The sequence below is a fragment of the Numenius arquata genome, chromosome 4 (genome assembly GCF_964106895.1).
Source record: "Numenius arquata chromosome 4, bNumArq3.hap1.1, whole genome shotgun sequence".
Lineage (NCBI taxonomy): Eukaryota > Metazoa > Chordata > Aves > Charadriiformes > Scolopacidae > Numenius > Numenius arquata.
This window is the reverse complement of record NC_133579.1, coordinates 15,046,552-15,073,195: the sequence shown is the minus strand read 5'-3', so window position 1 is coordinate 15,073,195 and position 26,644 is coordinate 15,046,552. Positions and strand designations below refer to the sequence as shown.

General features: G+C 41.9%; 1 protein-coding gene across 1 annotated transcript in view; it reads left to right on the top strand.

The window, feature by feature from the left end:
- Positions 1-1,697: 1,697 nt before the first annotated feature.
- The window catches only part of ASXL3 (ASXL transcriptional regulator 3), a 130,619-nt gene continuing 105,672 nt past the window's right edge, over positions 1,698-26,644 (top strand). The window contains exon 1 of the mRNA XM_074146650.1: positions 1,698-1,759. Within this exon, the coding sequence (XP_074002751.1) occupies positions 1,706-1,759 (54 nt within the window). The 5' untranslated portion in view covers positions 1,698-1,705. The remainder of the gene's footprint in view (positions 1,760-26,644) is intronic.

The following is a 26,644-nucleotide window of genomic DNA, read 5'->3' as shown; positions in this document are numbered from 1 at the left end:
CATTTCTGAGGCATACTCAAATCCTCTGATCAATACTATGCAGTCCAGAATCAACCCAAAATTTAGAAGCAGCTGTTTCAATATAATTTTGTTTCATTGATGTTTTTATTTTCATTTAAGTGGGAATGAATTATGAAATCTGGAAACGTGTCATGGTAAAGAGTTATTTTCTATGTATCATTTCCGATTAGAACATAAAGACGAGGAGGAAAAGCGAGATGTGTCTGCAGCTGGAACACTGTAGCCCGTCTGAGCACTCTTTGAGACAAAGTTTTTCGAATGCTTTCAAGTTGCCGCTTCTGCTTTCTCCAGGACTGCCCCCAGCCCTTTTCTAGATAAAACAGACTAAGCATTGTGGTAGCTGAGAGTGATTTTTTTTTTTTTTTTTTTTTGCCCCCCGGTAAACTGTACATTTGTGAGAAAATAAGGTTTAATGTTACCAAAGGCAAGGCAGAACAGAGGTAACTGCTGGGAGAGGGATGACAGAGGGAGCAGGGACTGAACAGATGGAGACACAAAAGCCTGAGTAATTTCTAACTCATTTCAGTCTGAACAACAAATGCCACACATATTTCAGTAGTATTCCAAATACACTTTAATATTTGGGAGAGGAAAGGGGAGAAAACCCCCACCGCAACATCCTACAACTCAGGAAGGTGCGCCAAGTCCTCCGCTTTGCGTTTGGTGGGTATCTTAATCCCAGGTCATCCAATAAAAGAAAACATCCCCCCCGCAGTTTCAGGCGCGCAGCACATCCAACTCCTTTGTTTACACTGGAACAAGAAGATGTTCTTTCCTGTTCCGACGCGAAGAGGAGTTAAAACGCCGCCGCGGGATCCCTGCGAGCTGGCACCGGCTCGGCCGGGGTTTGGTTTGCCGGATTTCGCCACCAAGCGAGGGTCGGCACCAAGCGAGGAGGGCACCGGCGGCGTCCGCCGCGGCCACCGCCGCCCTGGACTGCCCCAGCCGTAAGTAAGCGCCAGCGAGGAGGTCGCCCGCCGTGGAGGGGAGGGAAGGGGATGAGGGACGACGACCGGGGCCTATTCTCGGCTGGGTCTACCGCACGGGGTGGAAGGGAGGAGTGCAGCGGCCTGCGGGGGAACAAGGGGCCCCACCACCACCGATCCCACCGGCCGCCGCCCCGGCAGCGCCCTCAGCCCCGCGTCCCCCGGGGAGACGCCCCGCCCGCCCCGCCGCGCTGCACCATGGGAGTTGTAGTCCTCCCCCGCCGCCCGCCCGCCCGCCCGCCTGCCCGCCGCGCTCCCCTCCCCGCCGCCCCCGGCCGGGGGGGAGTGCGGCGCCGCCGCCGTCGCCGCTCTCGCGAGGCTTTGGCGGCGGGAGGGCTCTTGGGCGGCCTCCTCGCGAGGGCGGCCGCCGCCGCCGCCGCCGCGGGGATGTTTGGTGCGGGCGCCATTCCCCCGCGTGACGTCATAGTGCATTGTTGTGAACGTAGCGGAGCATCCCTCAAGCTGTCAGCTGTGCCGCTGCCGCCGCTGCGGGGAGCCGAGCCGGCCCGGCCCCCTCTCCCCTCCTCCTTCTCTTCCTCCTCCTCCTCCTCCTCCTCCCCCGCCCCTCCCGCCCCGGGGGCTCCAGAGCTCGGTGTCACCGTATCATTGTCCGTGCGGAACCCCTCCGGGCCCCCCCGCCCCCCCCCCGTCCGCCCTCCCCCCGCCCCCCCCCAGAACCACCTCAATGAGATGCAAACATGAAAGACAAGAGGAAGAAGAAGGACCGCACCTGGGCCGAGGCTGCTCGCCTGGTAAGTGCCGCGGCAGCATTGTGTGTGTGTGTGAGAGTGAGTGTGCGAGTGTGTGTGCGCGCCGCGCGCGTCCCGCCGCCGCCAGCCCGGCGCGCTGCCCGCCGCTTTGTTGCCGGCGGTTGGGGCCGTTGGGGCGAGTGTGCGTGAGAGGGAGGGAAGTGGGGGGGGGCGGGGGGAGAGTGTGTGTGAGGGGGAGACTGAGGGAGAGTGTGTGTGTGTGAGGGGAGTGTGAGTGTGTGTGAGTGTGAGGGGGTGCCTGTGTGTGAGGGGAGTGTGTGTGAGTGTGAGGGGGTGCCTGTGTGTGAGGGGAGTGTGTGTGTGTGTGAGGGGGTGCCTGTTAGCGTGAGGGACTATGAGTGTGAGGGGGAGACTGTGAGTGTGAAGGGGTGTGTGTATGGGGAGGGGGGTGGGTGTGAGGGGGTGCCTGTGCGGGAGTGCGTGTGAGAGGGAGGGTGCGTGTGCGAGGGTTTGAGGGAGGGAGTGTGCGACGAGGGGGATTGTGCGTGTGCGAGTTAGTGTGTGACGGGAGAGGCCGGGGTGCCCCGGCGTGAGGGGGGCTCGGGCGTGCCTCGGGGTGTGCGGGTGTGTGTGCGGGGGCTGCCGGTGAGGGGCTGCCTCCCCCCCGGCGGGGCCGGGGCAGCCCGCTCCGAGCGTGGGTGAACCCGAGCTGGCGGTACAGGCAGCCCTCTGCTCTCCTCCCTTCCCCGCCTGGAGAGGAGAAATAGCTACATCCCTTCTTCGGTGTGTGTGAGGAAATGCCTATTCTTTTCTTCTTTTTGCATGTGTGTGTGTAAATACCCAGGGATTGTTTCTATCTCCGCAAGTTCATGCATCAGATATCCCAAGAAAACCCCTCCTTTTAATTCTAGAGAAAAGTGGAATATCCGGGAATTGCCTTTTCATCCCTTTAGTGTGGACAGGAGGGTGAGGGGTGAGGACGTTAGAGAGAAGAACTCTGTCCTGGGATTTCCCTTCACTCTCTCCACTTCCCCCACTGAGCAGGGAAACATCCAGGGCAATCAAACCCACTTCTGGAACGGCTCTGTGGCTCTGGAGACCTAGCCCATTCCCACTTCATTAAGAAACTATCACCCTTACCCTACTGTATCTGTTTCCATGATTCCATATTATTGTTTGCTAAGTGTAATAGAGCACATTGTTTATGTTGTTTTTCAGTTTCAGACTATGTAGGGTTTCTCTGCATTCTAGGACTTTTACAAAAAATAGTTACGCACAATACAGCATGTATGACTGTACACGTTTGTATATGTGTCTTCTGCAAAGTTGGGTTTGGTTCAGCTTCGGTTGGGTGCGTAGAAAGATGACGAAGCTAGACAGAGAAGCTGCTGGTTATATTGCTTTTTGTATCTACACTAACTTTATCTCTTACCCATCTCTGATACAGACGTAATTGCTTAAGTAACATGTCTCTGCTAATGGTACATTTGTTTTTGGTAATGGGTATTGATATCTTATTACCTGTTTAGTTGTAAAGCACATTTCTTCTAAAAATGTTTTCACCTTCTGGTATGAATTCCTACATAAGAAGTTCAGCCTCTCTCTCCTACATAATAAAAATTATAAATAATTATAAGGTATTAGACAGACACTACCTATAGATGTCTCTGCAAGCTGTACCGAGGTATTCTCATAGGCTCGGTCAGTGCTCAATTCTCATACGGCTCGTTGTACATCCTACAGCATTTTGTAATAATGCGCCTGTAGTGAAGACGTTCTGATACAGTGTTGTTACTGCCCTCCCTTATTTCTAACGATCGTAACAAAAGTTTAACTGCAGTAAAACACTTACCTTTGCCAAAATAATGTTGGCAGTGTGTTGCTACAGTGCTTGTTTCTTCCTGCTTTAAACTGGCAACATGTATTCAAAGTCTATAAAATGCATTAAACGCTATTCTAACTTTACTCTTTCAAACTGCTGCTGCAGTTGCCGCTATAAGCTGCATTCTATTTGACAGATAGGCATAAAGGAATTTTATTGTGTATCGAGTAAAAACACTATTCCCATGTGGTCTGGTATACGGAAAAGTTTAAAGCCTCTGGAGAACAAAGGCTGAGCCAGTGCTGGGGAGAAGGGCTAAGACTCTCTTATTTTCATGATGTCATATCACCTCACACTCCCCCCAGAAGGGTCGCGATTTGCTGAAATCAAATAAAAATGATACACTGCTAAATATAAATGGTGGAGATACACAAGGTCCACAGTGTGGTTTTGTCTAGCCTTATGGGGTTGCCAAGTTATGGAGAACTTGTCCCAAGTCTATTATGTGAATGATACATAGTGCTGTTAATACCAGCTACAGTCTTACACAGGGTTTTACTTGTATAGTGACATATGTTTGCAGATCAGAATGAAAGACTGAAGCCAGAAATGCTAGTCCTTACAGTGTTTTATGTTAGGACCCTGATGGTTCATTACGACTTTGTTTTCTTGGGATACATCAATAATGTATTACTGCAAGGTTTGATTAAATCAATTTCTTTCCAATGACAAGTAAACAATGAAGTGATTGATATCTACTCACAAAAAATGACTCATGAGTTACCTAGATCAATATGTTGTAAAATTATGTGCTGCTGAATTATTTTTGGGGACATGAGGTTGAATTAATACATACAGTAAATGTATGGATATTTATGTGTTAAATTTTCTACAAAAGCCCTTACATTACAACAATATTGAGCTTTCAAATTGAAATGCTAAAAAGTAGAAATGAAAAAGGTAACATTACTGACATCGCTTTTTCCCCTCTGTTCTGTACATCCATATATTACAATCTAGACTTTAAATGACATACTTGCATGCTAGTTTCCCAAGTACTTCAGGTTCACTCGCTAGAGCTGCTGGTTTTTCATTTTATTTTCTTTGTTTGATGTGAGGTGCCATACTTTATTTTCTATACAGCTTTCAAACTCAATGCTAAAATATCTTTTTCTTTTAGGTTTCAATTGTGCATACATAGCTATTATTAGCAACACCCAGTAGCTTCCCAAACACAAATGTTTCTATACTTATAACATGCCTATGAAGTTAAGTATTTTGACCTCTGCTTTACCCATACAGAGTTGAGGCATGGAAAGATTAAGTACCTTACTCAAAGCTGTGCAGGAAATCTGTGGGAGAGGCAGTTATGGTACCAACAGCGTCTCCATAGTAGTTCTGTTTCATAGTCATAAAATCATCTTCCTTCTGTGGCTACACTTTTGCCTCATTCACTCTCTATTACTATTTCTCTCACAGTAATTACGAGTGAAATGGATATGGTCATGTCTCTATATTCAATCTATATTGAAACTCATAATGCACCATATAATAGTTATGGATAAAAAGGAGTACAAAAACTGGACTCGAGCCTGAAATCATTACACAGCTCTCCATTTCCCACATTCATAATGAAAGAAGCAGAAATACTTTAGAAAAATACATTACATGACAGTCTTAAAATACACTGTAATGTGTAAGTCTAAGTAGTGAGGCTCCATACTGACAGTCAGTGTTGCATTTGCCATTTCTTGGTATTTGATTAAAGGGTCTTTGAAAACTTGAGTTCCTCCAATGCAGTGTTTTTTCAAGCTGTTCCCTTAATTTTTAAAACATAAGCAGGAAAGGATTCCCATTATATTCAGCTCTTGCTGTACATACCGCGTATGTGATACAGGCAGTAAAACAGGAGCCACTGGCATGTCCTGTATTGGAACTTGCATTTTGTGGAAGAAGCCTCCTGCAGAGAGTTGAATCTTACTGTCTGCGACATGCTGCTTTTTTCCTCATGCAAGTCTGCTTATCTTAGGGCAAGGCATAGCCCAGCTTACAAGCATTCCTGAGAAATGAACGCATGTGCAGGATCAGTGGAATGGTAGCATACCACTAACAGTTCATGTTACAGTACCCATTTTGTAGAACACGCATTTTTTATGGACAAAATTGCAACCTGTCTTTACAACCTGCCAAAGGGCATATCTTTGATGTAGACCCGATATGTCAACTCCCTTTGTACTTTGCAGCAGACTACAGCAATGCTTATGTACAACCTGGGCATTATCTCCATACCAGTTTTGAGCTTTTTGTGTCTGATAAACTAAGACAGAACACTTAAAAAAACAAGAACAAAAGATAATCTTTAAAGGAAGGAGGAAAAACATCCTGTCTTTTCTCTGTCTTTCAGCTGATCCTCATTTGGTGAAACCATATTGTTGTTTTCTGGTCATACATGGAACTCATAAAAATTGAATAAAAAGGTTAAACACTTGAGTAGTTTAAGCAATTTGTAATCTTTCCTTTCAGTTGAAAAAACTTGTACCAGGTTAGTTTCAGCTATTCTTAAACTCACAAGGACTCTTAAGCAGTTGCTGAAAGTCCTGAAGTAGTGAATTCTGCCTCTTAATAATTTCATGCCATAAGATACGGCACAAAAAATATCAAAATGTGAAATCATAGAATCATAGAATACCAGGTTGGAAGGCACCTTAAGGATCATCTGGTCCAACCTTTCTTGGCAACAGCATGGTCTGGACAAGATGGCCCAGCACTCTGTCCAGCTGAATCTTAAAATTTTCCAATGTTGGGGAATCCACCACTTTCCTGGGGAGATTATTCCAGTTGTTCTCATTGGGAAAAATTTTCCTTTGGTGTCCAGTTGGAATCTTCCCAGGAGTAACTTGTAACCGTTATCCCTCCTCTTTTCCACGTGACTCCTTGTAAAAAGGAAGTCTCCATCTTTGTAGCCACCCTTTAAATACTGGAACATGGTCATAAAGTCTCCCCTAAGCCTTTTTTTTGCAAGGTTGAACAAACCCAGTCCTCTCAACCTTTCCTCATATGGCAGGCCTCCCAGTCCTTTGATCATCTTTGTGGCCCGTCTCTGGACCTTCTCCAGTCTGTCCACATCTTTTTTGCATGGCAGGGACACAGTATTCCAGGTGTGGCCTGACAAGCACTGATTAGAGTGGAATAATGACTTCTTTATCTTTGCTGGTGATGCCCTTGTTGATGAAACCCAGCATCCTGTTGGCTTTCTTTGCTGCTGCAGCTATTATTGAGCTTGTTGTCCCCCCACGATCCCCAGGTCCTTTTCCACAGAGCTCCTCCCCAGCCGGGTAGATCCCAACTGGTGCTGCACTCCTGGATTTTCCCAGTTGTAAGACCTTACATTTTTCCTTGTTTAACTTCATAAGGTTCTTGTTAGCCCACTCTTCCAACCTATCCAGGTCTTCCTGCAGTGCGGCTCTCCCTTCCAAAGTGTCCACTTTCCCACTCAGTTTGGGGTCATTGACAAACTTCACCAGGGTATGCTTGATCCTATCATCCAGATCACTTATAAAGATATTAAGCAGTGCTGGGACAAATAGTGATCTCTTGGGAACTCCACTTGTGACACGTTGCTGGTTTGGAAAGAAGGTATTTACCACCACCCTCTGGGTGAGGCCTGTCAGCTAGTTCCTCACCTGCCACACAGACCACTTGTCTAGACTGTAACACATCAGTCTCTCTAGGAGAAGGCTATGGGAACCATGTTGAAAGCCTTAGCGAGATCCAGGTAGACAATGTCCACTGCTCGCCCACATCAACCGAGCAGGTTACTTTGTCGTAGAAGGCAATCAGGTTTGTCAGGCATGATTTGCCCTCATGAATCTGTGCTGCTTTTCCTAATCATGTGCTTCATTTGACTTGTGAGAGCTCCCAGGAGGATTCATTCCATGACTTTCCCGGGGACTAAAGTAAGACTGATGGTCTCTCTTACACCCTTGAGTGGATAATGTCGGGGACCATCGATTTGTAGGGGTCAAGCTCCTGTAATAGTTCATGTACCAGCTCTTCCTTCACTGACAGTGGGTCTGTGTTTGCATCAACCTGGATTTTTGTTCCCAAGGCCTTGAACCAAACAGTGCTAGCAAAGACAGAGTTGAGGAAAGTTTTGAGAACCTCTGCTTTTTTAGTATTGTTAGTGACTAATTCACCTCTCCTGTTTAACAGTGGGCCAATATTTTTCTTCTGTTTCTGCTGCTTGTTTACGGACCCAAAGAACTCTTTCTTGTAGTTTTTGACATCTCTAGCCAAGTTCAACTTGAGCTGAGCTTTTGCTTTTCTAATTGCATCTCTGCACACCCTGGGTGTCTCTTGCTCTGCCTACTTCCCTTACCTTTAAAAGGCATGAACTGTTTTTATGCTTCCAGGAGACTGTTCTTGAAGCACTTGCTAGCTCCTTTATCCTCCATGGAAGCTTCCCATGGAATCCTTCCCAACTGAGCTCTGAGCGAGCTGAAGTTTGCTCTTCTGAAATCTAAAACTTTTATCTTAGTACTAACCTTCAGTGTGCTCAGCAGGATCCCAAACTCCACAATATTGTGGTCACTGCAGCCAAGTCTATCACTAACCAAGATATTACAGAGCAGGTTTTCTTGGTTTGCGTAGCAAGTCTAGCAGTGCCTCATTCCTGGTTGGAACATCTAATATTTGTAGGAGTACACAGTCCTCTGTGCATTCCAGGAACTCAATGGATGACATGTGAGCTGCTATATTGTTCTTCCAACAAATGTGTGGGTAATTGAAGTTACCTGTAGGAACCAGGTTCTGTTGACCCGAAGCTTTCTTAAGTGACCCAAATACTGCTTCACTGGCCTTATTGTCTTGGTTTGGAGGTCAGTAGCAGATGCCTACTGTAAGATCCCCCTTGGAGATGACCCCTCTGATCTTGACCCAGAAGCGTTCAATAGGGCTTCCACAATCAGCATAGTTGACTTCTATACATTCAAGATTCTCCTTACCATGGAGCGTGACTCCTCCTCCTCTTCTTCCCTGCCTGTCCTTATGAAACAGCCTATAGCCATCCATCATGGCCCACCATGTTTCAGTTATTCCTATGATATTATAACTTTCTGACTGGGCACGGAGCTCCATTTCCTCCTGTTTGTTCCCCAGGCTGTGTGTATTGATATACATAGACTCGAGGTGTTTGGTCTTCTGGTTTTTATCTTGGGAGGCAGCTAAGGAACATTTGTCACTGCTTGGGTTGACCTGGCTTACTCCTCAGTTGGTTGCAATGGTGTGAGCGCTGCCACTTTGGACCCCACACCCCGAGTCCTTCAGTTTAAAGCCCACCTCACCAAGTTGGCCATAATGGTGCCAAAGATTCCCTTGCCTCTTCTGGAGGGGGTGGATCCCATCCCTCTCTAACAGGCTATAGTCATCGAAGAATATCCCATTTTTATAAAAGCCAAACCCTCACAACGGCAGTAGCTATGAAGCCAGAAGTTGATTTGCATTATACATGTATTTCTGGTAAATTAGAAGAGAAGGTAACTCCAGCACCAATACTTTTTGCTTGCTACCCTCAGGGCTTTGTAACCTTCCTTGATTCTGCCCATGTTCTGGCTTGCAGTGTCATTTGTGCCCACATGACAGAGTAGCAGTGGTTAGTAGTCTGCGTTCTTGACAAGTTGCAGCACCCTCTCGGCAACATCTCAGACCTTAGCTCCTGAAAGGCAGCAGACCTCTCGGGACCCCCTGTCAGGCCGGCAGATGGACACCTCAGTGCCCCTTAACAGTCACCCACTATGAGCACTCATTGTTTCTTTTTGTAGCATCCACTGTGTGCTGAGAACAAAATGTGTCCAAGGATACTCCTTCACACAAGAACTGATAACAGTTTTAAGTAGGTAGCAGTGATCCAACTTTTATGATTTGACTACCAGACACGATCCTTTGTTATTTTTGATGTAGAAAGGTGAAAGAGGCCTGAACAAAATGAGCGGAGGCTGCTCACTTCGGGAACGCAGAGTTCAGCATATGTATGAAGCGTAGAACATCTGCCTATGAAGGGTCATAGTTTATGGTAATATTTTAAAAGGATTTTTTATTAATAGCTTGCCCTTATTATTGGCCTCTTTCCTGCAAGCATTAACAGTTCAGTTAAGTCTCTACCACTAGTTGACAACAAAGCAGAAGAAAATCTCAAGAATGAGAACAGCAGTACTTGTTGGGTTATTCATGTGTTGGGTCTCCTCTCCAGTATTTTTGCTTTTTCTTCTCCAAATTTCATTGTGAAAGAAAGGTTTACTTGTGTTACTGAAGACTATGTGCTTTATAGTACTGTGGAGAGTCCTCATGGTTCAGGTGACGTGTGCGTATTGGGTGAGTGATATTCATACCTTGATCCTTGTATTTCTTGCACTAGTCTCCTGACAGGATCCAGCTGTTAACTAAGAGTTGTTCCTTTGCTCCTGTAAACTTTAACAAAATTATACTAATTAATTAAGGAAATCAATGCTGAAAAAAACCTCTGAAAAGCAAAAAAGCCTGTTAGAACTGTTAGTTTGCATGTTACTGTTTAATGTGTCTGGCTGTCCAAAGCTGATTGTTGCTTTGTCTGGACTGGTAAGATAGTATATTTGAAACAGATCATGTAGTGGTATGGAAGTATTTTTGCATTACATCTTCATATTTGAAGACTACAAATGAAACAAAAATTAGAAGAGTAGCTTCTGTGTAGCTAGACTAGTGATGATAATCCCTTTGACTTTTATCTTAAGTCTTCGGTTTTGTTACTATAAATAATGTTTTAAAGCATTTTGTTAAAGGAGCTTCGTGTATCTTTAAAAATGGGCGATTTGACATAACTTTGTTTTATGGTATTAGGGGTTTCTTTGTTGTTGGCTTAACAGAGACCTACTATTATTTCCATATTTGTTCTGAGTTAATTCTTTTTCAGACAAGCAGAAATGTTGTGGATTGGGAAGTTTTGATGGCCTTTCCCTTTGATCCACAATCAATGCTGCTTTGAAGAGCTATATTTTCTTTTGGTTTGCTCTAGGGTTTCCTCCAATTTGTTTTATTCAAAGTAATTTTTGCACTTGTTAGACAAGGTTGAGTCTGCACTTTTTTTTTTTTTTTAACCTTCTGTAGTTGTGTTTAAAGTGTCAGTATTTTATTTTGTTAGTACGAAATAATACAAAAATTAGTGTGGTTTAATATTTTTTTATTTTAAAAGGTGATCTACCAATGAAATATAAATTTAATCTATTTCAGCTACCTTTTGCATTCTCCTAGCGCAGATTGAGAGGAATGAGATTCTAACTCTTGAGACAGCCCTTTAACCCTTGGCATCACAGACCTTTAGGAAGGCAGGAACCCAACCCAGGAATGGGACCTTTTTCTGTAATGTCACATTACTTCTATCAAAGCAGGGTAACATAGGAGAAACCCCTTACAGGAACTTGAATATGAGCATTCCTCAACAACGTGACGATGTTCTCAGTGCCTTAAGGTATGGTTTAATGCTCACTGTTACAGAGAATGCTTCCAGTAGCCCCTGGTTTACCTTTCTCTGTAGAAGAACCAATGTTTTCCTGTCATACTCATGTTTCTGTTGAAATAACTTATCTGTTTATTTCTTCTTCCAGCAGTTGACAAGTTTCTCACAAACAAGATTTGGTCAGTTTCACATGGAACTGCTGGAATCATAGTGAAATAGTTTCCTCTAACCACACCCCAGGCCCTACCCACTCTTCACAGCCAGGTTGCTAGGATCTGCTAGCCCAGTTCGCCAGGTTCCGGAATCAAGCCATGTCATTGCAGCATCCTAATCTGGACCAGGTAGCATGCTCTTCTCAAGGAGAAAAGTGAAACTCTCTGTGCTTCCTGCTGGAGCCTGCCTTTGTTCTTTATATTGTGACCAGTGAGTTATAGTCACTTTGAGAGTGATTTGCTAAACTTGACCTCTTGGCCTTGGAGACCTCTTGGCTTTGGACTAGTAGGGTTTTTTTTAGTGTAGTAAGCTTCAAATTATTTTCCATTTTCCTGGGTGTCATGATATTCTTGGCATTCCCTGTAAATAGCAGTAACTAAATATTGGCCTCTTTTTCCACTATGTCTGCTATCAGGACCTGGGAGAAGGTGTGATTAGTCAAAATTATTTCATTATGATTCCATGGATTCGAGTTGAAACTAATCAGATCTTCCTTTTGGGAAACTACAGACTGAAGGAATCAAATATCATAGAATAGTTTGGGTTGGAAGGGACCTTTAAAGGTCATCTAGTCCAAACACCCCCACTGCAGTGAGCCTTCCTGAGCCTTACCCTTTACTCTGTAACAGTCAGCTTCCAATGCAAAGGTAGAAGGACAACCTAGAATAGAGCCAACTCTAAGCAATACATCCAGGTTCAGCCCATTTGCTTATCCTTTTAGTTCAGGTATCAAATCCCCATGCTGCTCAAGGACAACAGATTTGCCATAGGTGACCCATTTAATCTCTTACCACCTTTGAATGAGTTATCCTCCCCAAAGAAACCCAAATCATTGATGTACTGCCCCTCTGAGGCCGATCTGTCTTCGTGAAGTCCTGCTAAATAGTTTTCTATTGGTAGTTACTTTCTTGGGAGGAGATGTACCTGTTGAGAATGTAAAAAGCATAGAGAGGTATCTTCTTACCTGCAGCTAATCTTTTGAAGGCATGACCTACCTCTCTCTGAATATCATACCTTAAGCAGACTGGTACCTAAACATATCCACTTATGTCTATGGTACTTTAGCACAGACATCATAAATATCAAGAGACAGTTAATAAGCCATCTGGCAGTGCATGCCTTCTTCCTAGAGCCTCTTCAGTGTCAGTGCACTCATTGCATTTGGGGACTGCACTTAGTGTTGGAGGGATCTAGAGCAGCACCATTCACTTTGGTCTAAGCAAGCTCTGGTGTCTCAGGCATTGGAACCAGAAACTGAAAGGGATCTAGTGTTTTCATCCTTTGAATGGTAAGAGTTCAGCTCACTTTAATGGCTTGAGCTCAGCAGGACAAAGTCTATGTGGAACCTGGCATGTAGCTTTCTTCAACATCAGAGGACCTTTTAGATGAGGTTTTTAACATATGGGATCCAGCTGTTACATTGCAGGTTCTGAGCCTGATGTGGCATCCTGTACCTCAGGTGTCTGAGGAGACTTGTTTTGTAGTGTAGCATTGATTTCAGTTTCTGTCTGACAACCTTTGCCAGGATTGGCAACCACAGTTTGGGGTGTGCTTTGGAATCATCATGGGCATTCACACACTCATTAAGAGGATTGGGCTATAGTTCTCTAGAAGACATTCCAGGTCATGTCCTAGTTTATTGTTCGTGATTTTGGACCATAAGAAAGTAATTTATTTAGAAGGCACACATTACATACTCTGTTTTAAAACGTGTCCTCCTATATGCATAGATTGGTCTAGCCGAGCCTGTGGTGATGAGAATCTCCTTGCTGCTTGCAGAGGCTCAACACTAGAGCATAGTCTGACTTACAGATAACATTTTCTAAACATATACAACTTCAGAAGTGTTCTTAGACAAACATCTTGAGCCAGTAAATGATTTGGTTTGGAGAACTTAATGTTAAAGCTATTTTCTCTCTTGTTGTAATCTTGGTTAGGTATAGATAGGATCAGAAATTTAGTAAAGCAGTCATTCTAGTCAGGGTTTATATTGCTTTATCCTGGTTAGCTTCTTGTGTAATGTGATGTCTAGAGAGGGAAAGGAGCCTTAACCAAAGTATACATCAACCATTTGAAGGTGCAAGTTTTACTTCATTTCAGCTGACTTAGCAGCCTGGAGAACCTGCTTAACTGCATGCAGTGGTTGGTGAAATGTCTGCAGAATCTAGTAAATCACAGACAATCTTCATGTCCCATATGATTTGTTCTTGCCTTTATGACTTTAACCTTTTTTATATAAGAAGAGGCTCTACCACTATCATTGTACTGCCGAAGTACTTTACTTCATCCTTCATTAAGTGATAACTGTTTTGCTTGTCTTTCTTTCAGTTCCATCAGTTTAAACTGAACAAATTCCACATCCGGATGTTTCAATGCATCTATTGATGTCTGGTTTTGGATAAATGTTCATTCTTTTTATGTCTCAAAATTCCCAGTTATCCACCAGCTGCTGGGATATCTATTTGCATTGCTGTATCAGAGAAGAGTGTGACATCCCATGTCACTACGCTTATCTGCCAGTATTTCCTACCAAGGGTAATGGGAGAAAATAGACCCTTATTGGCCATAGTCTGCTCTCATTCTTCTGGACCAAGATTGTGGCACTGATCTCAAAATTATGACACTCTGATCATACCAGTTTCTTTCATCTTATTTGGTATTTATCATTTAGAAATTCTAGACAGGTAAGACCAATGAGAACCTCTTTGGAATTCAATGTTTAGAGCAGGAAAAGCATCTTAATTAGAGCATTAGAGATTACTTTGATAATCGTAGAACCGATAATGATAGATGATGAATTTGGAAAGTGCCTCAAGGTCACCTTGTCTGTTTACACATGAAAATAAGACACACGCCCCAAATTAGTTTTAGTTTTGTAAAATCAATAAAATCCCTTTGTAACTTTCATTACCTATAGGAACTAGGACTTCTCTGGCATTTGCCAGAACCCAGGCTTTTTGTGGAATTTCACATCCTACTTAAAATATAGGATAACTGGGAGAATAAAATGATTATGAAAAGTTGTCTGATGGGCATGGTTTATAATTCAAATGTATCATTACCTCTTTTTTTTTTTTTTTCACAGTGACTAGACAAAAAACAGCAATTTTCTTGTACAGATTGAGAATTTTGTATCCATTTAATAGTGTTCATTCACATTCTGAGCTTTTTTGGGGCATTTTTGGAATTAGTCTCTGGATTTTTTTTAGCAGTTTGATGTAGCAATACTACAGCAGGTTCATACTTACAGCAGTAACGCTTAATGCATTCTAATCTATTTCTTAATTTGTTTCATTCATCATGCAGGTTTTTGAGACATCTTGCAAGCACTCATCTTCTGAGAAAAAAAAAGTAGAATAACGTAGTGGGGCTCACTTTCTAGCTGTGGAATAAACTCAGTAAATCACCATTGAATACATTTTCAAATAAGTTACTATTGAAATTACTATGTTAATACCTTTCTGTTACTGATTTCAAGATGACCTTCATGGCTCCATAAGTGTGTACCTTTCTGAAGATGTTAGGGGCTACCAAGCATTTGCCTGGATTGTTCTTGTACTGGGGTCTCTCTGTTTGAAACTACTTTTTTTTTGGCCAAGAATAACAAAAATCTGTGTAACCAATTTTGCTACATTGGCAATCCTTGTCAAATAGGTTGGTTGTCATCCTTTTGTCTTGTTCCTGGGATGCTGTGCTGTCCAGTTGTGTTGCATTATTAAACATCTCCTGTCTGTTAAGCACATGTCAGCAGAAAGGCTGGACAGTTCAGCAAGTACTTGGGTCCATCAGGCCAGATGGTAGAAAAGAGGGGAAGCGATAGTATAGAGCATGAACTGTCTTTTATAAAGCTACTGATCTTTTAAAGTAATGGTGGGGATTCTTGTAGTGATTTACTTCACTCTGCCCAGTACATCTGTGTAGCTCGAGACTTTGAATATAGATCACAGTACAACAGTGGCCTCCTGGGCAATAGCTGAAGTGTCTTTTGCCAGGTATCCCAGTAGAAAATATTTGATGGGAGGACAGAATAAGGATTCCATGTTTTGATGTGGTCCCTTGAATTCCTACCATAACAGCCCAAATCTTATATATACAAGATTGAGATTACATTATATATATATATATATAATGTTAAGTATTGGGTTACAGCCCTGTGAGACTGGTTGGGAGAATCATAGAAACAAGTCTGCCTGGGGCATTCAGTCTGCCCAGAAGGAGCCCCAGCATCCTTTGGGTAGACAGTTAGCAATAGCAAGAAATGGACACTGCTCCCAGCTCTTGGGTTGGTCCAGTTGTGTGTTTGTTTCATCTTGCAAAACACATTCTTCATGCTAAAATGCTGTTCCTCCAGTCACTGTTCAGGGATCGGCAGACTCACTGGCAGTTTCCCCCATCACATTTGGAATGAGAGCTACCCATCTGAATGGAACTTGTCAATGATAACCAACCTATATCTTTGTCTTGGACTGATGCTCCTTGTCCTTATAAAAAGTTTGCTAGTAAATACTGTGGTTTCTAGAGCATGGGATTGGCCCCCAAAGAGCAGATACTGAAAGAAAATGGAACTACTGCTTTAAGCTAGCTTGAATGTTGCAGACATCTTATGAAGATGGATCTTTCCTGCTCTTTGTGATACAGTGTTCCAACGACAGTGAGCCTCAGTAAGTAGTTGTGATGTTAAAACATGTTCTTTTTTTAGAGTTGTAGAAGCACTTAAGAACTAGAGGGCTGTGGTTTCACAAGGTAAATTTGGAGATTTTTATCAGTCTGGCTGTACAAGTTACTGCATGCTGTATACATGTATTGCTGATGATTGTTGCATTTACTAAGTACCTCCACAGAAACTTCTCAGTACCTGTGCTACGATGAGCCCTTCACAGTAAATGTTTGATGTTCATTGTAACCATTGTAGATTATTAATTTAGCCTCCAGGCCCAAGCAGCAGTGGTGCTTGAGGAGGGGACAGCAGAACTCATATGGCTGCCTGGGGAGTTTTCCAGTGAAAGAGATCATAAATGTGGGAGAAGTGAACAAACAGCTGCTTGACTGACTGAAGGGTTCAGGATACAGTGCAAGAGTGAAGCAAAAAGAGGAGTGGGCAGAGTGAAAGGCCTTGAGGATAAAGTCAGTGTCTGAGCAATCATTTGAGATATTGTTTCATGGACTCCAAAAAGGTAGTCTTTCAACTGGTCTGTGAACTACAGATTGAAAAGTTTAATAGAAGATGGGAAACTAGAAAAAAATTTGGAGTATTAGAGTCAAAGCAGTTGATCAAGAATGTTTTGTATGGATTTTAGATCAGAAAGTATTGCTTTATTGTCTTTTAATCTGTTTAGAAAAAACAACCAACCAGCCAAAAAAAATCTATGATAACTTAATCTTTCAAATTAGTTTGGTCTAAGTGTTTTTTTTTCTTTTGTTTTGGGTTTTTTTTGTTTGTTTTTTTGTTTGTTTGTTTTTGTTGTTTTGTTTTGTTTGTTTGTTTTCAGAGACTTGTTAGGATTTTTTGTATATTAATGTCTAATGAAATAATTGATATGTTGCAAAAGAGAACGCTTCTGTCTCCATTAATTTGTGGGATTACCTACTTTGCTTGGAGGTAGAGTGTTTTACACGTTATCAAAACATCCCCATCTTCTGATAATTCTCAAAATCTTTTAACACTTCCATTAAATTAAAAAAACAGCAAAAAAAGAAAATCTTTGTCTGTGTAGTCAATTTTAACTATCCTTAATGAGGACAGACTCAGTCTCATACTGTAATTTTCATGTGCTAAGTCATTATGTTAGTGTCTGAGCTGTAGGAGAATGTTTGAAGCTGTTAAAAGTAATTTAAAAGAAAATAAAATAATGCTCCTGTCTCATTCTGAGCTAGATCTACAAAAGTGGCTGCCTAGATAACTGAGGCTCGTATATATATGCATAGTGATTGGGAAGTGCTTCTGAAAGACCTGCAAAGAGAATGAGAGGTTTAAAAAAGATAATAAATCACTGCACCTGTATGCTGTTATCAGCATTTGTAGAGTTGTTATGGCATGAAGCTTAATGTGTTAGTTAAAGTGTTGTTAAATGTTGGAGTTAATTTTATAAAAAAATATGGGTGTGTAGGGGGAGAGAAGGGATCTGGGGAAAGCATTCTGAGGATTAGTGTTTTGAAAAACCCAAGGTTTTAAGTGCTACATACATACATAATAATAGTTATGAAGCTTATTACTTCTAGTACTTGCATACATTTTCTGGGATTAGTGGAAGAGAATGAAACTGGGTTTATGTCTGCTGGCATGTCATGTGGTGAGAAGACTCTGTGTTGGGCTGATACTGATGTAATCCTGAAGAGGAAAATGGTAGTGTTGCATTGCCAAATGGTGAAGAAGAGATAGAGGTGTTCTTGTACCAATGAGAAGTAGAATAGCAAATATACTGAAGGCAAGGGGAAAAAAAAATCTACGATTGACAATGAAAGAAATGAGGAAAAAAAGGCCATTCTGAATTCTAGGATAAAATTGCTTTTCATTTGTTTATTTATTTAGTTTTCTGCCATTTCACTTAGTTAGATAACCAGCTAAAGTCCCCAAACCTTCATCTTTAAAGTTTGGATTGTTCTCAGACTTTGGTAGCATAAAGATTGCAATGAAACACTGAGATAAAAAAAAAAATTCTGTCATATTTCCTCTGTAGAAGACAGGGCCTTTGTCTTGCAGATGAAATGCTATGTTTTTATTATGTTGCTTTCTGTTTATTTATAGAACATGTTCCATTACGGGCAACCTCAGCCAAAGGAGTATTGTTGAAATTAAAAGTAATTCCTTAGAAAAAACTGAAAAGACCAATTTGTCGTCTGAAACATTCTCTTATCCATTTGGTAGTAAGATCTCTTATTAGAATTCTCAGAATTCGTTTCAAATTATCTTGCCTGGGTTATTTCTAGAGCAGCAAAAAATATAAATCTCCTAGAATCTCCTGTGTCCAAAAGTCTGACGTGATGCTTGAATATGAGACTGGTAGTTTTCTTGTCATGATTCTGGACACCTAGGGTTATTTTTTTTTTAACCTTAGAGGACATAGCACGTGAATCTCCTAAGTATAATTTTATGTCTTTGGATGAGATTGTCTGGCACAGTTAAAGGAAGATTGCATTCCTGGATTTGAACTGTAAGGCTAATTTCATTACTAGTTCTCATTGTTTCAAAGGTACAGTATCAGTTCAGTAGTTACACTGGAAGCCCAAGTTGAGGCAGTATAACTTAAAACAATTTTCATCTTTCTTGTTCACTTATTGTTAGCTATTTTTGGAGGGAAATGGAAGATATATCTAAAACGTATTATTATCCACTTCTAAAACATTAAATCTAAAATGATGTGCCTACACCCCATAGACATTGAATTAATTTGCCAGTAGCATTTCCTAGGAGGTGACAATTTTTATTGCTACATTTGCTGAGGAGATGTGACTTTGGGAAAACTCAGATCCTCATGTGTGTGTATGTTGGTGCTCAGAGAAAAGGAATAAAACCCACGACTGAATATACTGTGTAACAGCCATGTTTTGCTTTCTCTTGGTTTGCTTTTCTTGGATTACCGTTACCATCCTGCCCACTAACAGTTGAATCCATTCAATGTATAGTGAGAGGTCTTAGGATAAGAAATATGCTGTGGTATTAAGGACCCTTGCATCCTTAAAAATAGAAGCTCGTCTTGAACAAGAAGTCTAGCTTTATGAGAAGTTGCTATATTTATATTCCTTTATAAAATCCTCTGTGTTTCCTCACTGTTGCCCAATTACTTTGTTGTGGAGTTTGATGATGGTAGTTGTATGATGTGTACGGCTGATGGTCATTTCTCACTATAACCTGGTCAGTGCTTGTCCAGCTTGACTTGGAGGGGTCAGGCAGTCCTGTAGCTCAGAATAATGCCTTCAAGCAGGGTCAGGAGTTTGGAGCCTCCACAACAACTGCAAATTATCCTGAAAAGGTTTTCTCTCCATGGAGGAAGACCTGTTCTGTATTTTGGTTTGAGATCAGATTAAAAACTGTTGGTTTAACGATGAGCATTTTGTCTCCTTACAAACTCCAGTTTTGAAGCCACAGTTCACCTTTCTTCTTTATAGGCTGGAAGTCCTATTTAATTTGTTTAGCTGTGCCAAGCGATTGGTCCTGTTGGTTTAAATCTCTAAGGGAAATCAGCATCCAGCTGGTAGGCAGTTGTAATGGTGAGGAACCATTGATTTTTCTCTCCTGTCGGTAAGAAATGTCCTTAGCTTTCATGATACTTCTTCCCTGCCATAATGTTGCCGTGTTACCTGGCTGGTCTCACTGTTAGGACTGTTCTCAGTTGCTGATCACATTATATGTGGATGAGATTAACAGCCTGATAAAAATGTTTAAGCCAATACTTGAGAAGCCTGGATAAAGATAATGCCGTGTGGTGAGAGATTTTTAATAGTGTGTTCTATTTGATGTAAACCAATGGTAAAGAATTACTGGTTTTAACAGAAAAAACTTTTATATCAAGGATTAAAGTTTACCTAGCTTGGCATGATTTAGCAGTATCCAGAAAATGAGAATTTAAGAAAATACAGACAATTCTTTTTTCATTTTCTGGGAAAATAACTCTCTTTTTAACAGAACTTTTGCTTATCACGTTGGCTTTTTTGTTTGTTTGCTTTTGCTTTTTTCATCACAGTATTATGTGTGTATAGTATCTGTAATATCTGAAGTATTTTCTTTCGTAAGAAGGAGTGGGGACCATGTAAACAAAATATTCTGTGTGCATTTCTCCAAAGTGACAGGCTTTTGAAAGATTATTAAATTAAATTTAGGATGGTCACATTATTTTACAAAGTACCTGGGAAGAAGTGAGCATGTAACTTTTCTCAAAATTTGAAGAATGCTGTTCCTTCTATCCCAAGTTTTGTTTATGTATTTATATATGAATACAAACACAGATACAGAGCCATTATATTTTCTTTCTAATCTGCCTGTATTGTGACAAATGTTTCTTAGTAATAATTGTTAAATAGTATGTTTTTCAAACCTTTAAACAGATACTACCAAATATCACTATAAACCACCAGCATGCACTTCAGTTCTGCAATAAATGATGTATTTAACAGGACAAGCGTGGGTGAACTTAGGTGATGAGATGAGGGAAAGGACTATGTGGAGACTGGTAAGACAGACTGAACAAATAAATGACAGAAAATGGATATGAGTTAGTGAACTATAAAATATTCTCCTATTTTTGAAAATCTTAGATGAGTAATTGTCAACTGTGCCATCTGTAAGTAATGTGGGCTTCCAAACTTGTGGCAATTAAAACTGCCTAGACTCCCACTCTAGCCCTTTATTTTTTTCTGTGTACAAGTCAGTACTGAAGACTAATCTCTTATGACATTAATCATCTCATGAGGAGAGACAGAATAAATCACAGTAGCCCTTCCTCTCTTTGCTCATGAAGATAAATGCCATAACACGATGGCTGATCTTTGTTATGACACTAACCATTATATATTTAACAGAGATAGCAAAATCCCACTGACAGCTAACAAAAGAATTCTCTCTTTACACATTCTATGAGAAGGCTGTATTTCTTTAGTTCAAAAACATGACTTATCATATCTGCTTTCAGAGCAATTTAAGCAGTAGATCTGGATTGTGCCAGTGAACTCTGTTCTGTACACAATGATGTCATGATTCAGACTAATGAATACTGATGTGAAATAATTGAGCAAGTTTTGGAAGAAAAAAACTGCATAACACCCAAGGACTCTTAAGACTCTTTTGTATTGTCCCTTCTGACTAGAAAGAATAACTCACTTATTTAAAACAAACAAACAAGCAAGCAACAGCCCTCCATCCCCCAAATAAACCCCCCCAACCAAACCCAAACCCAAAAACAGATCCAAAGCTTTCATCATTTTTCATTTTGTGGAGATTTTAGTTTCATGGAACTGAAAGTGACTTTTTGGTGTGGATATGATTGCAAGGGACTTTTAATTTTTTCAGCTTCATCACTTGCCATATACAACTTGGAAATTTCTTTCCAGGTCTTCCATGCGTTAGACACATTCTGGTCTTTCTTTCTGTGATAAAATTACTAAGAAAGATTCTTAGTAATTTTCTGAATCTCTGCTTGCTTATTAATTCGAAGGGAGTGATGCTGTGTAGCATCCTGTGAGTGAGGAACAGGGCAAACAATGGAGTTGTGAAGTTTATGGACTTCCCGTGTGCGGTGAAGAGGATCAACGTGACTTACGCTGGCTTTTCACCTAAGCATCAAAATATGCTGTAAATTTCATGAGGTAGTTTCATGCTGTCTATCTGACAGAATTAAAATGGAAGTATAATTTTTACAGCTTTATTTTTATGTTTGCTGTCGTTAACCGTATTTTAGTAACATGGATAGAAGTGCTTTTTCGTTGGTTAAATGTACTCATGGTGCATCAACGGAGTCAATGTCAGCTGCAGCATGAAACTTGTTTTACCTGGATGAAGTGCTTCAAATGGCTGAAATTAACATGTAAGAATATTTAGATAGAGTGAATAGATTGCATAGTTTAAAATATTTTATTTCGTATTTTGCTGTTCTTCTACACTCCACCACCCCCCTTTTCTCTTTTCTCCTCCCTTTCCCTTTCCCTTTCCCTTTCCCTTTCCCTTTCCCTTTCCCTTTCCCTTTCCCTTTCCCTTTCCCTTTCCCTTTCCCTTTCCCTTTCCCCTTCCCTTTCCCCTCCCCTTCCCTTCCCTTCCCTTCCCTTCCCTTCCCTTCCCTTCCCTTCCCTTCCCTTCCCTTCCCTTCCCTTCCCTTCCCTTCCCTTCCCTTCCCTTCCCTTCCCTTCCCTTCCCTTCCCTTCCCTTCCCTTCCCTTCCCTTCCCTTCCCTTCCCTTCCCTTCCCTTCCCTTCCCTTCCCTTCCCTTCCCTTCCCTTCCCTTCCCTTCCCTTCCCTTCCCTTCCCTTCCCTTCCCTTCCGCCTCTTTCTTCCTCTTTCTCTTTCTTTCTCCCCTTCTCTCCCCTTCTCTCCCCTTCTCTCCCCTTCTCTCCCCTTCTCTCCCCTTCTCTCCCCTTCTCTCTTTCTCTCTTTTTTCTCTTTCTCTTTCACCTTCTGGAAATCTTAGGTCTGTATCTTTAGGATGCTGTCTAACAAGATAAGCTCTAATAGTAAAGCAATGGCAAGAAAACCGTCATAACTGTCAACTCCTGTTAAATTTGGTACGTTCAGAGAGTAGCCAGTAGGAATTTTATTTCTCACATTAAAAGTAACCCTTACACATTACGTTTGCCTGAGGAAATTAAGCGATGAAGGCTTTTAAAACAAACACATACTCATTCTCTCTGTTGATTTTTGTGGGAAATTTTACTCCCCATATTTATTTTTTTTAATTTTACTATGCTGAAACATAAGTTACACAGCAAACCTTTCCGTGTCTCAGAAAAAAATGTCTGTATCAGCTTTCAACAGAGAAAACAGCATATATGAAAGCAAATATGTTTGGGGTTTAGTGCTTCTCAGTATTTTTTTTTCTTGTTCCCTTAGTAGTGATGATTGTGTTCACACTGGTGGAAGTTTTTTCCTCTGTAATATATCTGTAATATAAAGGCAACTGACAGGGTGCTCATATCCATTCTGCTCCATTAGTTTCAGTCACCTAAGCATGGCCTCTCTTCGTTTTGTACAGGGGTAGGTGCTAAAGGGGAATTTTTATCCCTGCTGGAATTAGAGACATTTCAGGATCGTGGCCTGTGTGTTTACCGCATAAGGGCAGATTTCAGTAATGTTTCTGGGTGGCAGAGCTGTTTTTTTGCTCTTGACCCCTTCTCTGAAATAATAATTCATAGTTGTAAACAGCTTTGACCCATGTTTTTCAGCTGGGTGTACTGATGCAAAAATTCAAACTTCTGTGCTAAATTAAATAGGCAGAGAATATGGTCTGCAAGCCATGGGAGGTTCACAATACAATTTGTCCTGTCAGCACCTGAGAGCTACAGCATGCTTCTAGCTACCTGTTCAGTGTTGACTATCTGGGCAGCACTTATGTACTTGTGTAGGGGTTTTGGAGAACCCATGGCAATGAACTGCATTTGTATGGGTGTGCTAATGGTTCAGGAGCTAGAGGACGTAGGAATATGCTGTGGGAGTGTACTGTGGTAAGGACAAGGGAAGAAAGATAGAACAGAATTATAGAATTAGGTTGGAAAAGACCTTTAAGATCATAGAGTCTAACTGTTAACCTAGGCACTGCCAATTCCACCACTAAACCATATCCCAAAGCACCACATCTACATGTTTTTTAAATACCTCCAGGGATGCCGACTCCACCACTTCCCTGGGCAGCCTCTTCCAATGCTTGACAACACTTTCAGTGAAGAATTTTCTCCTAAAATCTAATCTAAACCTCCCCTTGTGCAACTTGAGGCCCTTTCCTTTTGTCCTATTGCTTGTTACTTGGGAGAAGAGACCAACCCCACATCTCTACCTCCTTTCAGGTAGTTGTTGAGAGCGATAAGGTCTCCCCTCAGTCTCCTTTTCTCCAGGCTGAACAACCCCAGCTCCCTCAGCCTTTCCTCATCAAACTTGTGCTTGAGACCCTTCACCAGCTTTGTTGGTCCTTTCTGGACCCGCTCCAGCACTTCAATGTCTTTCTTGTAGTGAGGGGCCCAAAAATGAACACAGTATTCAAGGTGCGGCCTCACCAGTTCCAAGTACAGGGGGATGATCACTTGCCTAATCCTGTGGAAAGGTGAGAGATAAGGAAGATAGGGTATGGCAACACCTCAAAAGATGAGAGTATCACTTTGAGATTAGAGAAAGGCTGGGCAGTGTGAGAGGCAATGGGGTATTGTGATAGAAAGCAAGAAGAGGGCTGGCTTGCATGGCTAAGCAGAGGGTGGACTGCACTGTCAGAATTGAGCAGTCATTCTGAGAACCTGGATGTTCCATCACTTGAAGTCATCACTAGTAATCCTGCTGCTAATAATTGAACCCATGCAAGGGTAGCAAGTTTGACATCCTGTTCACTGGGGTATGTATCTTTGATCCTGATCTTACAGAAATCTGATAGGATTCTGTCTGCTCACTGGGTTCATCCTGTTACAGTCACGGAGGAGTTTATGGCTCTGGGCTTACAGAGCCTTTAAGTGAAAGCTCCTGGTTGCTTGGACAGGCTGATTGCATTAGTAAAGAGAGAAATACAAAGCTTTCCTTTTGTTTCAGTACGTTAGACCAGATCAATAAGTTGTTATAAGACAGTTGTTCAGGGTTGAAAACTTTACCCTATATTTTCTGATATGATGGATGAGGCCACTAGCAATGGCAAGATGTCATTGCTGCTAGAACTTGTGCCTTTTAAAGGAATAACACAATTGTATGTTTAATTTTAAGTGAATTGTAATCCAATCTCTTTTGAATTCAAAATGTCAAGTGTACGGTTTATCTGGAATTTCCAAAGCACTGTTGCTGCCTTTCTATCAGTTTAAAATATGACATAATAGATAAATTTAAAAAATAATAATAAAAGCTTCCAGACATCTCAGAACAATCCTCAAACCAGCCAGTCAAAACAACAGAATAAGCAAACAAATCATTCAGCTGCTTTCTTGGCCTTTAATTGAGCATTTTAGGAAATGATAATGCCTTACGTACGTATCTGGCAGGTTAGTAAAGCTGGGCACTTTCAGACAGACTTGCAAACAAATTCCATGGTAGAAATTCTGTTGCAGGAAATGCTTTCCCAGTTGTTCCCTGTAGTTCATGCTAAAAGAACTGAAAAGTGCTTTTGACTGAAAGAAGGCTGGAGAAAAAATGGTTTTTTTGGGTGTACTTTAAACCATTTGAGCTCTACAGGTCAGTAGCAATACTTCTGAACCTAAAAGAAGTGTGGTCTGCCAAGCATGCACATAACTGATGTTAAAATTTAATTTAATTTATTTCAGTAGGATTAGGTGTTTTTGTGTGTTGCTTTCTTGTTCATGTTATGTATTTGTTTCTTTCCTTGCTTGTTTGTACTTTTCTTTCTCATCTGTAGTGATGCATAGATTACAGAGACAAATTCATAGTATGGAGCATACCATGAAAGACATTTCTTATGAAACACACCTTTGTGATCAGTGGCACAGAACCTAGTTGGAGGTCCGTAACAAGGGGTGTTGCCCAGGGGTCAGTACGGTGTCCAGTCTTCTTCAATATAGTAATCAATGACGTGGATGAAGGGATGGAGTCAGCAAGTTTGCTGACAATACAAAACTGGGAGGGGTGGCTGACACATCAGAAGGCTGTGCCACCATACAGCGAGACCGGGACAGGCTAGAGAGTTGGGCAGAGAGGAACCTGATGAAATTCAACAAGGGCAAGTGTAGGGTGCTGCACCTGAGGAGGAATAACCCCATGCACCAGTACATGGTGACCTGCTGGAGAGCAGCTCAGAGGAAAAAGACCTGTGAGTCCTGGTGGACAACAGGATGACCATGAGCCAGCAATGTGCGCTTGTGGCAAGGAAGGCCAATGGCATCCTGGAGTGCATCAAGAAGAGTGTGGCCAGCAGGATGAGGGAGGTTATCCTCCCCCTCTACTCTGCCCTGGTGAGGCCCCATCTGGAGTACTGCGTCCAGTTCTGGGCTCCCCAGTTCAAGAAGGACAGGGAACTGCTGGAGAGGGTACAGCAAAGGGCTATAAAGATGATTAGGGGCCTGGAGCATCTCTCTTACGAGAAGAGGCTGAGTGACTTGGGTCCTTTTAGTCTGGAGAAGAGAAGACTGGGGAGGGATCTGATCAACGCCTATAAATACTTAAAGGGTGGGTGTCAAGAGGATGGGGCCAGTCTTTTTTCAGTGGTGCCCAGTGACACCAGAGGTAACAGGCATGAACTTGAACATGGGAAGTTCCACCTAAACATGAGTAGGACCTTCTTTGCTTTGAGGGTGGCAGGGCACTGGAATAGGCTGCCCAGGGAGGTGGTGGAGTCTCCGTCTCTGGAGGAATTCAAAACCCTTTTGGACATGTTCCTGTGCAACCTGCTCTAGGTGGACCTGCTCTGGCAGGGCAGTTGGACTAGATGATCTCCAGAGGTCCCTTCCAACCCCATATCATTATGTGATTCTTCTATTCAGATTTTATAACATCCTTATTGTAACTTCAACTTCTCAAAGACAAAAGTCCTACCGGGAGAAAAATTATGCGTGTTTCAGCTTCTTTTAATATTTTAATACTTGGAAACTACTCTTTACCTTTCTCTTAATCACCATCAGCAAGAGCTCCATGAATATCTATTTGAGAACTTATCTTAAAATAGGTTGTAGTGCATCTTCCCTTTTTATTTTCATCCCTCTTTACTGTTTTTCAAGTATCATGTACCTGCCCTCCTCTTGATCTTCTTGCTGTTTTCTCCTCTTCATGCATCTCTATGCAATTC